Here is a 14,792-nt window from a genome sequence, read left to right on the forward strand (position 1 = left end):
CTGCTTCATGCAGCTACTTTCAAGTGTCCCATAAAGTAAAGCGAAAACACTCAAGCCCCCGACCACATCCTCCTCTCAGCCTTTGAGCGTATTAGACACAAGTCACGCATGGCCTCTGTTTGGAAAAGTTTGACAACACATGAACTTGGATATAGACCATAGTTCAATTTGGAATCGGGTGCTTCCTGTTTGATTTGATATGGCCTCATTATTACATGTAATTTTCTTTCAGTTTAAGTCATGTCAGGGGACACTCACTGTTGCTATCAAAAAAGGTTGAAGTTCAGTTCCCTGTTTTAATGTAAATGTTTTGAAACTTCTGAACTATAAATAGAGAGGAACACAAAATGGCATTTGTGCCCCACTTGGCCAATTTGCCATAAAGATCAAATGTACCGGTAATGTAAAAGTGGGCCTGCAACCACACTGAATCTGAACCGGCAGCATGCGGTCGCCGCACACCTGTTAAACCCAGCATATTTTTACAGGTAGAACCTTCTGGGTAATGTCAGATCCCACAACAGTCTGTGTGACGATGGTCCCAATAGATCAGGCGAAGAGGGTTTTCAAATGGTTCTGGTTTGTCAACATCTCAGCTAGCTGAAGTTGTTAATGTATCCCCAACAATGTGTTCGAAACCAGCTGAGATAGCAGCAACAAAAGAAAAGGGTTGGAATGGATGAAATCAGGTTTGTAGCATTCCTCAGTTGAACAGATGCATTAATAACAGATGATGGTATCACATCACAAGGTAGTACTGCACATGGTCTCTTCAAAGATGAATAAATGTGGCCAGAAGGATCCAGTAGTAAAGCTCAGCGTTAACGTTATTTGCAGCACCCTATCTGGCTGACGTTTAATCACGTCCTTCTCCTTGAATCCTAAATAGAAAGTACACTTTGGAAACAATCTGCATCTCTGGTTAATGTCTGTGTCACACAGGAGCCAATGCAATTTAAAGACCCCCAAAATATTAATTCAACCACCGAAATATAGTTACAAGTGCCCTCAAGCCTACCAAGAAGTCTGAGTCACATTAAAAAAAGAAGTGGAGTTTGCAACCTGTTGAAGCTGGGGTATAAAATCCAGTCTATGGAAGAGTTGCTAGTGGGATCCTCCGATTTATTGAACTTCCCCTTCTGCCGATTTGGACTTGTACATTATCAAATCGGTGTCAGGCTCTGGGATAATGTATAGCAACTACAGACAATCTTGATTAGGACAGTAGACAATACTACACAATGGATGGGATGATCGCGACATACACATTCACTCACACCTTTACAATCTCTAGTCTCATGTGCATGCTTTTAGACTGAGAGCCCAGTGGAAACCCACAAAGGCCTGGGAGGAAAACAGGCCACAACACTACGGGGACCAGACGTCCTCATTTGCCAAAATGTGTCCCAGCAGACTCATGCAGGATTTCTCGAGCCGCTCCCATGTTTACATCGCACTGCATTTCTCTGTGTCGTTCACAAAGACCTCGCGCCTGCCCCCCTTCCCCCGCTGAAGGGTCCTCTTTTAGACCAAACTTAAATCTGGTCACCACCTTACACACCATAAACCTGGAATTGAGCTTCTTGATCTGAGGAGTCTTTCCTTTTTACATTCCCATTCAAATAAAACTCTGATTGAAGCAGGCTGCCAATTAGCCACATCAATTCATACCATACCAACCCAGTGGCCAATGTCGTCATCCAGCCAAACTCTTTCTTCTGACTGATGAAGAGAGGTATATCTGCCAAGGTAACAGCTGTAATGGGCTTTCAACAGAAATATCTCGACCTGTGTGTAAGAGGTTGTGGGAGTTATTCCAATTTTCGAATGTAGGGTACAAAGACCTGGTGATTCTCAAATTTATCCAGAGCCGGGGTTATTTTTCCAGTTTTTCTTTGGGAAAACCAAGAGCTTGGACAAGGGTGTGATGGGACAGAAAAGCTCATCGGACACTTTCGCAGAGTAAAACGGGGAAGGTTTGGGGGCTTTCCATACAGCTTTTGGGACCATCTGTCAAAAAATCCAAACTATTTCCTATTTCTGCTTCTCCCTTTCTCTCCTGGCCTCACTCCTCATCACATCTGCTTTCTCTCTCCCTTTTCACGACCTCCTCTCACAGTCTCCCACCTTTATCCTCCTGACTCCGGCCCAGTCCTAAAGCACACTTTTGTGCCTCGTTCACCTCTACCATGTTAATAATATTCCAAATACAACAACGGCAGCAACTTGTTCAGATGTTTCAGACTACTGGGAACTTGGGGGTGGGAGGGGGGCTGAACAAGCTCACTAACATAACAAGCTAATGCAGTGAGGTAGATAATATACCCGAGAGTGACTCATTCAGAAGGGAACATCTGCAGGGTTCAAACTGAGTTTGCTAAAGCTGGAGATCAAGAAGAATACTGGAATCCAGATTTGAAACAGTCTGGGGCCTAATGTCAAAACTGCAGAACCGATTCAGCGATGACATAGTCACAAAATTTGAGAGAGCATATTTGTATAGAAATATCACCATCAGAAAAAGAGCCCAATACCACTTTGTCTCCTCCCACATGTTTATGTGGTTGTGAGTAAACGGCCAGTTTTTATATTGTGCTTTGTAGCCACTGTGGACATGCAGGGTTTGCATGATGCAGCAAGAGGAACCATGCATATCTTGCACAAGTACTTTTAGATACGTTGACCTCAAGAAAGGGCTGAAACGGAACACTTCTACTGCTGTGGTTCATGAGCATTTCCCTGCTGCATCCCCAAACATCAACCATGGGCTATGTCTACACTTATGCTAAACTAGAATTCCAGAACAAGTGTTAATAAATAATGTTGTAAATAATCTGACCAGAGTTTTTTTTTCTTTTGGTTTTTTGGTAGTTTATGCTGCTTTTAGTCCAGATGTGCAACAGACTAGAGTAAATGAATGACCTGTAAAATGCCACGTTTTCCATTTTATAACCTCCATCCATTCACAGATTAAGAGTTATCTATCATGTCAACAGCAAATAATGTTACCTTCCACTAATTATTCCTGTCATAGTTGTTTGGGTCCAGGCTGCAGGCAGGTGCACCTGTCGGCAATTTCCATCAGGCCACCTATTTGGGGAGGGTGCGCCTGCCTCCCAGTGTTGGAGTATTTTTGGAGTATTTTTGTGTCTTGTCTATGGTGCGTTCCCCTGCCTGTTTGAGGTCTTCATGCTGTCCGGCTGGACTTGTGAAACGTGCAGAACCCGACTCTGTGTTGGCTCCGCGCTGGAGCTCTCTGTGCGCCCCGGAAGTTTGAACTAGATCTTCCCTGCAGTCCAGGAGGACTGCCGTTTTCTTGTTGGTTAAATAAAACCCTTTTTTTGGACTTTTTATCAATGCTTTCTTGCCTGCTTACGGGTCCTGTTAAAACCCAAACCTTAACAATAGTCTTAAATTACCTGTGTATATTTCACTGATTGAGGAATGCAGTAGAATATTTCCAAATCTGCTGAGCGTGGATAAATAATACGAGTGATTTGACATATTTCATGTATTGTTTTTTTGTGACAAATGCCCCTCTTATGTTCCAATTAAAGGGATTTAAGGTCACAGGCCGAGGGCAATTTATGTCTGCATTCCTGTTATGAGCTTATTAGATGTAATAAGTGAAAAACAGAAAGCGTTTGTGTTTATGACTTTATTTTCCTTTTCGCCACTCCCCAGATGGACAGAAGAGGAAAAAGTCCCTACGAAGGAAGCTGGACTCTCTGGCAAAAGAGAAGAGTAAAGACAAAGGTACGCTGACTTCTCTCAGCACTGAAGTTCAGTTGTCATCTCACCATCAAACGGTTTCTTAAACCGTTTTAAGATTACTTTGCGGTGGCTGACTGAAATGTGTGATGCACACGAAAAGAGTGTCGAGTTTAATCCTGCATCTCATTTACAACACATGCACTGAGGAATGGCAGCAACAGGACCCACTGCTCCCCAGTTGCCGGTGAATAATATGCACAAATAAGCAGCTGTTATTAGCATTAATATGATAATCTGGGTTTATGGGGGTTTAGCAGCTGTACCCTTGTTAACCGTGACCAGCTAACGCTAAAGGTTCAGATGATGGATTTCAGCTTTAAATTTCTCTTGGGGCTCTCCCATTGTCAGCCTCTCTTTCACACAGACACTGAGAGAGCAAATGGTGCTTTGGTGCAGCACTGTGGCGCTCAAGCTTTGTTTTAAAACACACATAAAACAGATGCATTTTCTTTGCACAGTGGTGATTTTTAGGATAATACTTGTCACTTATCCGTTGAGTTGTAAATAGCGCTCAGTAGCGCTTTTTACAACTATTGTAGTTGAACTTGAGGAAGTGTTTTACCTCGGATAACATCAAGCTCGTTCTCCATCAAAGCTCTTGTGTGTGGTAAACGCCGACCATGTCACGCTTCATGTACATTCAAACAAAAGCCAAAGGCTATTTTTAACTTTCCTCAACTTCAGCATGGACTCCCTGAAGACCTGCACTTTATACAAACACCCTGCAGAGGGATGAATAAGAAATTATAGGGAGTAAAAACCGGAGGCTGAATGTGCTTCAAAGGTCTGGAAAATGTAGATTTATGAAAACCTGATGTCAGTTGATAAATGTGGGCCGGTCGGGGCCGCGCTGCGAAGTGCTGCGCATTACTGTAACAATATGCGAACCAGATTGTGCATGTTTGTGCGCATGTGTGTTACGTAAGGCTATGAGGCCGCAGCACAAATTGATTGTGTCACAGTCATGTTTCCCGTGAACCACAGCCCTTCACTTATGGTTGTGGAATACATTTTGCTCTTTTGTACATGTTTTTTTTTACTTTGCCTTTCATCAAGTTAAACATCTGGACCCCCCCCCCCCCCCCCCCCCCACACACACACACACACACAAACACACACACACACACACACACACACACTGACACTTGTGGGCTCATCATTTTCCTCTGACATCATTTTCCTCTGAAGTGTGCCCTGTGCATCTTCAGCAAACCCATCAAGCAATATTTTTGGTTTGCCTCACCACATTTTAAGCTTTTACTGTATTTGGAAAGGCCCTGCAGAAGCCCAAAACTCCAAACAGCCTTTAGCATCAAGACCATGGAATCAAGGAATCTACATACTAGCTAGGATGTTATGAGCATGCACTTTCCCGCATGTGGGCTTATTTTGCGATTTCTGTAAAGTTTTATTCTGGAAAACAGCTGTCTTACTTTAAAAGTGCACATAAGACTTTTTAATTGAGCAGTAAATGTGTTTTGGGGCTTTAATCATATGTTAAATGCAGCCTCTGATGGCATTATTTTATTTCAGACTTGTTTGCTCTGCAAAGTTCAGAGCCATAGGAAATTATTCTTGACCATCCACTCTTTTTTTCAGCTTTTCTTCTTTCTCTTCTAGTTCTCCATTTCTCACCGTTCGCTTTGCATGTTTTCCCAGAATTCATTCCCCAGGCCTTCAGCATACCACTCTCCCAGGTTATTGCTAATGACAGGACACACAGGCAGCGTCAGGATAGCTATCGGCAGGACCATCCACATCGGGAGGAGCAAAAGGACTCCTCTGACCTGGTCTCATCTATTTTACAGGTTTGTCACATTTATGCCCCCTCTTACATCGTGGTTCCTTTAAGTCAAGCTGCAGCACTTATGCGACCTAAACTAAGCCTCCATCTCTTCTGTAGTTTGCCACAAAGCGGCCGTCCAACAAGGAGCTATCCAGCAGTAACTCCTCTTTGAGTTCTACATCAGAGACTGCCAACGAGTCATCCCCCAACACGCCCGAGGCTGCACCCCGGGCACGCAGGAGGGTGAGAAACACGGAATTCTGTGTGGGATACAAATTGTAGAGTAGCTGTACTTGAATGAGACTTACTGAGAATTCTGATCAAATGCAGGGCGGCATGTCAGTGGACTCCATCACAGACCTGGATGACAACCAGTCCCGCCTGCTGGAGGCGCTGCAGCTCTCCCTGCCGGCCGAAACGCCGAGTAAAAAAGAGAAGCACCGGGACAAAAGGCTGAGCCTCAATCCCATCTACCGTCAGGTGCCCCGGGTGGTCGACAGCTGCTGTCAGCACATTGAAAAAAATGGTGATCTTGCTGTTTCAACACCTCAACCCAGTGTTTATCCCTTATCTGCACTTTTAAGGAACCAGTTTAATTATTAATGCAATGGTGTGTTTTTGTTGCTGTGCAGGTTTGCAAACTGTGGGAATCTTTCGAGTGGGAAGCTCAAAAAAGAGGGTCAGACAGGTGAGCTCTCTGTCCACTCATTTGATATGTTCAACCCCCAATTTTTTCCCTCAAATGAGCTAAAACACTAACTTGTATTCCTCAGTTGAGCTGGATTGCACATATGGTTGCCATGGCTCTGAGCAGAAATCCTAGATCTCCCATGTCTTCACACATCCAGAACAACATCCAGGAAATATAAAGGGTCCTTTGTTTTCTAGCGATAGAAAAAAAGAAAAACCTTCCGATTTTCTCTCAACCCAATTTCAGCAAATCACTGTTAACACCTTTCGGCAAATGTCAACAGCAATAAACAAAACCTTTATTTCCAAGAAAAGATTGTGCGAAAAAAAACAAAAAACGTGATGGTGCACAAACATAACACCATCGTTGGTGCCAAACTTACCCCAGCGAGGTTTTTTGCGCAAAGCCCATCCTCATCACAGTGATGGCTCAGAGACTCTCAACGATATTAGGATCAGGCTACGTCCTCAGTAGTACACAATGTCCATTCAGTCATTTATTCAACCCACACCTACCTTTTATTAATCTTTGATTTAATGCCAGTAAACAAGCAGCATAGGCGGAGTCTGTTTTTAAATCTTTTCTCTTGCGTGTTCCCATCCTCCTGAGTTTCACCTTGGGACTAGTTTTAGAACTCAATAAAGAGATGCCAAACTTTGGTTTTTGTCAGCTTGAACTGTCATGATCTGATTTTTCTAACTTGCATGAATTTCAAACAGATGGCACATTTCACGAATCCGCTACAGAAAGCCACATGCCACTCTTTTTTATATATATACAGTTTCTGTCTCCACAGATGGTGTGGTGGTTCAGAAGTGTTTGGCTTAGCAACTACAATACAGTTTAGGCAGCCTGCCGCAAAGAGTCTGCTTTCAGACAAACTTCTGTTCTCTCTTATTCTTCTGGGCTTTACTTAAGCCCTTAAACAGCGCTTACAAGCACTTATTTCAATTCAATTTTTGTTGACGTGAGTCAGACTCGTCCTTATGTGGAAGTCATGCCGAGAAGGAAACTCTGATGAACCAAATGTAATAAAATACAGCTTTTCTTGTTCTTTTTGTGAGCCTAATTTGAGGCAGCACTTCTTGATTATTTCCATATTCTGCTCCGTTCAACTCCACTCTAGAAATGGATGCTCAGTCCATATCCTTCATCACCACCAACAATAGACTTCAATAGAGAGTCATTCACGGGTCAGATTCTAAAGATTAACGTACGGGCAGAATTAGTTTGAATCATTTTGAGGGTAACATCAGGAAGTGGGTGAGTGCGTGTATAATGCCCATTGTTAGGTGGCAAGGATGTTTCTGAGTCCCTCTCTTCCTTCCATTTCTTTCTGCAGCTACGTGAGGAGTTTGACCGCGGTATCGACGTGCAGCTGGATGAGGAGCACAGTGTCCATGATGTGGCGGCGCTGCTGAAGGAGTTCCTCAGGGATATGCCTGACCCTCTTCTGACCAAGGAGCTCTACACAGCCTTCATCAACACGACATGTAAGCTGTGTTTTTCTTTATTTAACTCATATTTCCTTTCAGATCACTGCCTATCTACTCATCACTGTGTTGATGGAGAGGAACTGAACCAGTAAATCATTCTGAACTTTAGTAATTTACAGCATGGTTTCAGCCTTAATGTGAGCTCAGCTAGCTGACTTACGATTGTATAAATACATGTAAGTGCTGTAGAGAAGTGGCCACCATTAGCTTCATTTGTGTTAAATATGGTTGCACTAGTGTTTAAAAGTGGTTTTATGAAATCACCTTTGCGTGGGCACAGTGAGTAGGTCTTGCTATCCTTTTAACCCTCACTCTCATGTACCTTTTCTTCTGTTTTCCTCATCCTCTGACAGTGTTGGATGCAGACGAGCAGCAGCATGTCACACAGCTACTGATCTACCTGCTCCCAGCATGCAACAGTGACACTCTCCACCGCCTCCTGGAGTTCCTGTCTACCGTGACTGACCACGCCCATGACAAGCTGGACAAAGACGGACAGGAGGTGGGCCTCCTATTATATCCGAGGGAACTTAAAGTCATTCACCAGCTCCAAATAAATGTGCAGTGTGTAATGGGAGGTATTAAAGAGTTGGGATGCATTTCATATACTTTTGATGCTGAAAGGCTTTGATATAAGTCACGCGTGCATCAACAGTTTACAGACTGCATTTTGCCTCGTTTCTGCATCATTGGGAGGATAAAGCCAAAGCAGTGATAGGAATCAGTTTGTGTGGCTGGTATGTGTCCACATTCCTGTCAGGCCTGAAACAGCGTGAGTGGTGTGTGTTGCTGTGGGGGAGTCTGAGCAAAATGGCTCCAGGGAGTTGTGTGAAATCTGATGATTTACCACAAGTGTGTTGAGAAAGAACAGGCGGGGATAAAGACTACACATTTTAGAAGTACAGTACGAGAAAGAGAAGGAAAAAAAGTTGAAGATAAACAAAAGCAACTTTATCACCCTGCTTTGCTAGATATATAGCAGTGTGTCATTCTTACGGCGGTCCCGATGCTGTAGCATGTGCGTCAGCAGGTGTGTCAGCACTGCTGCGAAACATATTGTGCACTTTAAATAGAGTTTAACATCATTTTTCAGATGAATTTATGTCTTTCTGCTAGTCTTTGGAATGAAAGATTTGTACCAGAGTTCTAGAAACCTTGTTTCACAAAGTTTGGATAGTCTTTAATTGGCCAATGCACAGTTAAAATGCCTCCCAGCGGCAGTCTGTGCTACAATAATCGTGCTACTGAAAGATGTGCCTAGATCCTATAAAATGTATTTTTCAGTATTTGCTGCACCCTACTAGCATAGCAACTTCAGATACATCTACACACACGTGGGCCCCAAACCTATATAATGCTAACAAATGCTGAAAGAGTCATAATATAGCATTTGCGAATTTGTAAGGATAATCAACTCTTTTCCAGCCAGCACTCAATTTTGACTCAAATCAGCCTGAAAGTCTGACTGAAAGTGTCTTAAAGTCTGAAGCAATTGTGTATGTGTGTGTGATAGTGAAGGGTGAGCTATGTATACACGGAAGAAAGTGCGTTTTATTGTGTGTGCTCGCTCTATTGTGGTTTCCTCTGACTGACTTTGTCAAAGACTTTGTGGCTCCAGAGTGAGACAGGAAGTCAGAGCAGGTGCAACATATCAATGCTTCTGGCCTGCTCTTTCGTATTCCTCTTGTCACAGGGGGAAATAGACTCATTGCTGCAGCTGTTACAGTTTGACCGTTAACAAACCTCATGTGACAGCGCGGTGGCGGTTGGGGAGAGAGAGAGCGAAGGCTGAAGGGAGGGAGGAGACATACACAAAAGAGCAGGGATGAAAGATGGGGAGAGGAGAAGGCCACGTCGTTCCACAGAGATGGACACAAACAGTTGGCCTTGTCCGATGTCACTCTTTATTTAGCAGGGAAAATAAAATTCTCATGCTGTGGAAGCCATTTTATTCAAGAAAAGATTATGTCGGTCGAGATCAGAGATGTAATCTTGACGACTGAACCTCCGCAGCCAGGGAGGCGTAGTGAAAGCAAGACAGACTTCCAAGTGTGCACTTCTGCAGGTGCGAATGTGGACAGACTGTGCCTGGAAGACAAGAACATTGCATTCAGTCCATCTTCACAGAGCAAAGTTGCACCCTACTTTTGCCATCACAGCATCTTTTTCAGCCGCATTAGTCGCTCAACTATGAACGCTAGAGAATGGGAGGCATATAGGAGTTAAAATAGCAACATTAAAGTGTTCATACAGCTAAAATTGTTTCCTATGTCAAGTATTGTGAATACGCAAGTACCAAAACTACACTTTCTGCATCTTTCCACAAAAACAGGTCACAGGAAATAAGATGACGTCCCTGAATCTGGCCACGATTTTTGGCCCCAACCTTCTCCACAAGCAGAAGAGCTCGGACAAGGAGTTCAGCGTGCAGAGCTCGGCCAGGGCCGAGGAGAGCACGGCGGTCATCGCCGTGCTGCAGAGGATGATCGCCAGCTTCCAAACCCTCTTCACGGTCAGTTGTGCGCATTTCCAGCATCCATTCTTCTCCTCTTCGAAACACACACTCTTGCTTTCACATTCTTGCGCAGCCTTTTGAGTAAGACAATCCCCCCCGGGATTAGCAGACAATGGATGTGTGTTAGCTTAAGAAAACAGAAGGCAAACCTGGTAAAAAAAAGAGTGTGGGAGATGACAGATGGATGTGCATGAAGGGAATTCTTGGAGCAGATCTAACCAGAAAGTCACACATCACCATTTAGTTGACACCAACACAGACATTTTCACTGAAAAAGTGTCTCTTTTCAAAAGAAAATGAGAAAATTCCACCGTGTAATCCTTTAGAGTGGGTCAGGAAAGGGCTCATATGGATTAGTGTCTCATCAGTTGCTTTGTTCCTTTTTGTTCCTCGGATTCTCAAACAGTGCAGCCGGACAGCTCAGGTCATCTCAGGACCCAAACCTGGAAGCGTACTATTTTGTAATCTTCCACCATCATTCTGCAGAGGATTACGTTCCCTCGGTACACCGGTGTCGGCCGTTTAATTGGACGTGTTGAATCAGTCCAACTTGCTCATTGAATCAAGTTTGTAGGCGGATCAAACCCTGTGGAACGACACCTCAATCTGTTTTCATTTTAAAGCATGAGAACCATTTCAGGGACGTTTGTTGTGACGTGAGAGTCAAGGCAGCTCCGTAATCCACATCTCTGAGGATTCAACCCACACGATTGCCTTAAAATCAGATGAAGACAGTAAATGAAGGCAACAAGCCTAAGAAGATATGAATTCAACTGTCTCACTGTCATATAAACAAGCAGTAACCCACAAAAGGATCAGTTCAACATGCGAGAGGGATGTCACACTTTAATATGACAGATTTACTTAACACAACAGAGTTACTTAACGTAACATTACTTTTTTCCTCTGTTATTTCTAATGTTGCATGTGTTTGTTCAATGTTTGGGTCAAAATAGAGAATTCATAAATTCTCCAGTATTGATCAGTACGTTATCTGATTTTCTCTTTGTAACAGTTTTACTTGATTATTTTTTAGGTGCCTCCTGACCTGCAGAACGAGGTTTTGATGAGTTTGTTGGAGACCGATCCAGATGTGGTGGATTACCTCCTCAGGAGAAAAGCATCACAGTGAGTGGATCGCGTAAAAAAACAAAACCAAAACCCCACAGCATATAAAGGCATTTTTCCTCCTGATGAACCACAGGAGCTCAGATCTGCTGCCGACTGAGGAGCCCTACACCCTGAGCGAGCGCCGCTCCTCCAGCGACTCCAACAAGGTGTCCAGTGGCGAGGTGTCCCCTTATGACAACAACTCGCCGGTGATGAGCGAGCGGCGAGCCGCACCGGACAGCCTGGACGGTGAGCAGACTTTCCGCATCCCGGGACAGTACGGTCTGGTGGGGCAGGTGGCCAACTGGAACAGAGAGTCTGGAGCTGAAAGCTGGGGGTCCAAAGGTGAACTTTTCAGTCAAAAGCTAACAGTCAAGGGCGGAGCTCTGAAATGACAGGACAAATCCTTGCTTTCTTTAGACACCATATCCGAGGAGCACGCAAACATCTGGGGGACGTGGCACACTACGCTGAAACCAATCCTCAAGGATCAGCAGTTCACAGGTAACACACACTAGTTTGGAAGGTTTCATCCAGAAAGAACAGATACTTGAAGATGCACTTCAAATCAAGGACCAGAGCCCCCGAGTCTCAAAAATGTCGCAGTTCATTGGAACCTGGAGTTCTGCTTTTACTAATAAGCAAAAAGAAAACCAGGAACCTACTGCCTCGAGTGTCCCGTGACATGTGTCATTTATTTGGTGTTCAGGTTCCCAGGGTAACATGTCGGAGGGAAGCTCACGGAGCTCGCAGGAAGGCCTTGACGGATTCCACGGTGATGGCAGGCCACAGGCGACGGTCCAGTGGACGCAGTCGGCTTCTGGCCCCTCCGAGTGCCGACCCCACCCACCAGTGACCAGGGTGTACACAAGCCCTCACGTGCCAATCGGACAGCCGCGCCTCCAGCTCAACATAAAAGCCTTGCCAAGGGCAAGCGGAAACGGACCCAGCCCGCACTCCAGACTCCAGCAGGGGGACAGCAGCCCCGCTACCCTCAGTGACAGCCACTCCCCTCCCCCTTACCATGCCCACCACCAGCTGGCTGCCACACAAAGTTCCCCTCACCCTGCGGCAGCTCAGCAGCCCCCTCTGCTGCAAGGGAGGAGGAATAACTCCGCCTCGACGACAGAGGCCCAAATGGCGCCGCACGGCCCGGAGTGGCAGGACTGGCAGAGGGAGCGGTGGCAGATCTGGCAGCTGTTGTCCTCGGAAAACGCCGACGCGCTGCCCGAAACTCTGGTGTGACCCCGGAGCCAAGACTCCATCCGTTTCGTTTGTCCTCTCACTTCTCCTGCATCCGAGCAACGCGGTGTTGTTGTTTACGTGCGCAGCTGCTGCTTCTCGCAGACCTTTTTGTCCAAGAACCACTAATTCTCATTCAGTACGGATGTTAAGACGTTGCTTTTTATGCCCACAAAAAATACCTCGTAATGCCCTCCGAACTCTTTAGGAATGTCCCGGCACTAGTTTCCTGTTCATAGCGAGCTCAGTCTTCATATCTCAATGGAGAATTGTAGGAATGTTTTTGATTTCCACATTTTTTTTTTATTGTCACAGTTTAAGTTCCTGCATAGACACTATGACTTATGGACAAATAATTGCTGCTAAATGTCGAATTTCTGTGTGTACTGGTAACATAGCTCAGCCACATCTTTCTGAAACCAATCATGTATGGTTGTGTATATATCTATATATAATACAAGCATACATAAGCATTTATGTGAATTGTAATGTAAGATGGGGAATTCACTTTCTAAAATTACCCTTTGACTGGCCCCTAAATGCTGTTTTGTGCTGATGTGTTGTCAATATTGAATGTAAACTACATCACACCTAGAGAAACGCGACGCCCTAACTATAAAGCACTCTGCTGTGACTTTGCCTGCACTGCTCATGATCTGCAACCCGCAAGAAGTGCCAAAGTTGCTTCGTTTTTCTACTTTAACTCAGTATTTATCATGTGGTCTTGTTTTTGTAATTGACCCAACATACTTCAGCGTGGAAACGGGATTTCAGTGTCACGGCCACATTTGCTAAAAGTTGGTCTCAGAAATGCATTTTTACTGCAATACTTTTATGTGGTAAACATAGAAAAAAATGCTCATTTTTAGATCCTCCTTCTGGAATAGAAAATAATCTGGAAATGTAATTTTACTCATTTAACAGGTTGTTGATATTATTGTCAAAATAATCACAGGAGTGTGTCTTCTTAAATTTTTGTAAACAAAGTATGAACTTATTTGTTTTGCTTGCGCTCCATCTCCTGATTAGAATGTATGAAAAGGAACCATTTTACACGTGAGATTGTCTGACTGGCTGGTTTTTATCCTAATACCTCTTTTTCCTGACTAAATATCACGACTGGGTCCAAACTCCTTGCCCGTGTGTGAGGCGATGATAATTCTTAGTTGGCCCTGTGTTGTAGTTTCTCCTCCCTTTTTAATTCTCAGCTACATTTCTGTTCAAGTGGGTATTTGCTGGCAAATATTTCACGTTTTCTAAAGTATGGGTGTGGTATTTGATCCTTCTGAAGACGCTCTCTGCGCTCGACCCAGATTACGCGTCTTCCATATTTTCCTCCCATCGTATATAAGAACCTCGGTCGTTGATAATGTTTTGGCGCCATCTATCGTCCGACTACCCGCATTACATGGGCTCGGTTTGAAATGAAATGTCGGCGGTACCCCATCACTCCAGCTCACCTGCTATTAATCTGTATTACTGTTATCTGTTGATTGTTGTAAAATATAAACATACAATGTCAACATTATTTGGTGGGCATAGAAAATCCAATGTTCCCGAGCTTCGTCTCCCCAACTCCTGGTTGTCTTGTCGACTTCATGAGGCTTAGAAGAGCTTAGTTTTATGGTGTTTCTCGTTATGCTTCGTGAGGTTTATTGGGTCCAAGTTGTAATGGAATATCTGGTAATTGCTTTTGTACCATGTGTCATTATCAATATGCTATAATGGAATTAAAGGTGATAAAATTTACATGCGAGCATTGAAGTGTGTTTTTAATATGTGCGTGAGGAGACAGGGAGACAGCAGCCAAATCAAATAAAGACAGATGGTCTTTCATTCTTTATAATATTAATCTACATCATAGGTTTTAGGTTTGTTAGAGAACCATACCTTTGCTATTATTACCACTTTTTTTTCTTTCACAGGGATATACCATCGTTATGATTTTACAGGTCTGCTCATGAGGCCCTTATAAAGTTCCTATAAATGTTAAATCAAGTTTCATTCTCAACTTTATGAAGTAGAAAACACTTGTCGAGTGCAGAGCTCTGCCATGCAGCTCATTTCTCTCCATATTGTGACATTACCCGCAGTAAGAGTATTTATGACTCCCTACCTGGATGGATGATCAGGTGATGGATTTTTTTCTTACCTTATGTCACGGGTATAATCCAAGAT

At 44.0% G+C, this 14,792-nt stretch overlaps 1 protein-coding gene across 2 annotated transcripts in view; it reads left to right on the forward strand.

Moving 5' to 3' along the window:
- Window positions 1-14,363, forward strand: part of LOC101068827 (rho GTPase-activating protein 6) — a 58,771-nt gene extending 44,408 nt beyond the window's left edge. For both annotated transcript variants that reach the window (XM_003966451.3, XM_011606126.2), the window contains exons 3-14: window positions 3,685-3,756; window positions 5,434-5,582; window positions 5,678-5,803; window positions 5,891-6,086; window positions 6,193-6,248; window positions 7,594-7,744; window positions 8,101-8,249; window positions 10,080-10,259; window positions 11,299-11,390; window positions 11,467-11,717; window positions 11,793-11,876; window positions 12,082-14,363. In XM_003966451.3, the coding sequence (XP_003966500.2) occupies window positions 3,685-3,756; window positions 5,434-5,582; window positions 5,678-5,803; window positions 5,891-6,086; window positions 6,193-6,248; window positions 7,594-7,744; window positions 8,101-8,249; window positions 10,080-10,259; window positions 11,299-11,390; window positions 11,467-11,717; window positions 11,793-11,876; window positions 12,082-12,617 (2,042 nt within the window). In that variant the 3' untranslated portion in view covers window positions 12,618-14,363. The remainder of the gene's footprint in view (window positions 1-3,684; window positions 3,757-5,433; window positions 5,583-5,677; window positions 5,804-5,890; window positions 6,087-6,192; window positions 6,249-7,593; window positions 7,745-8,100; window positions 8,250-10,079; window positions 10,260-11,298; window positions 11,391-11,466; window positions 11,718-11,792; window positions 11,877-12,081) is intronic.
- Window positions 14,364-14,792: the final 429 nt, after the last annotated feature.

This window comes from Takifugu rubripes, chromosome 8, assembly GCF_901000725.2.
Source record: "Takifugu rubripes chromosome 8, fTakRub1.2, whole genome shotgun sequence".
Taxonomy (NCBI): domain Eukaryota; kingdom Metazoa; phylum Chordata; class Actinopteri; order Tetraodontiformes; family Tetraodontidae; genus Takifugu; species Takifugu rubripes.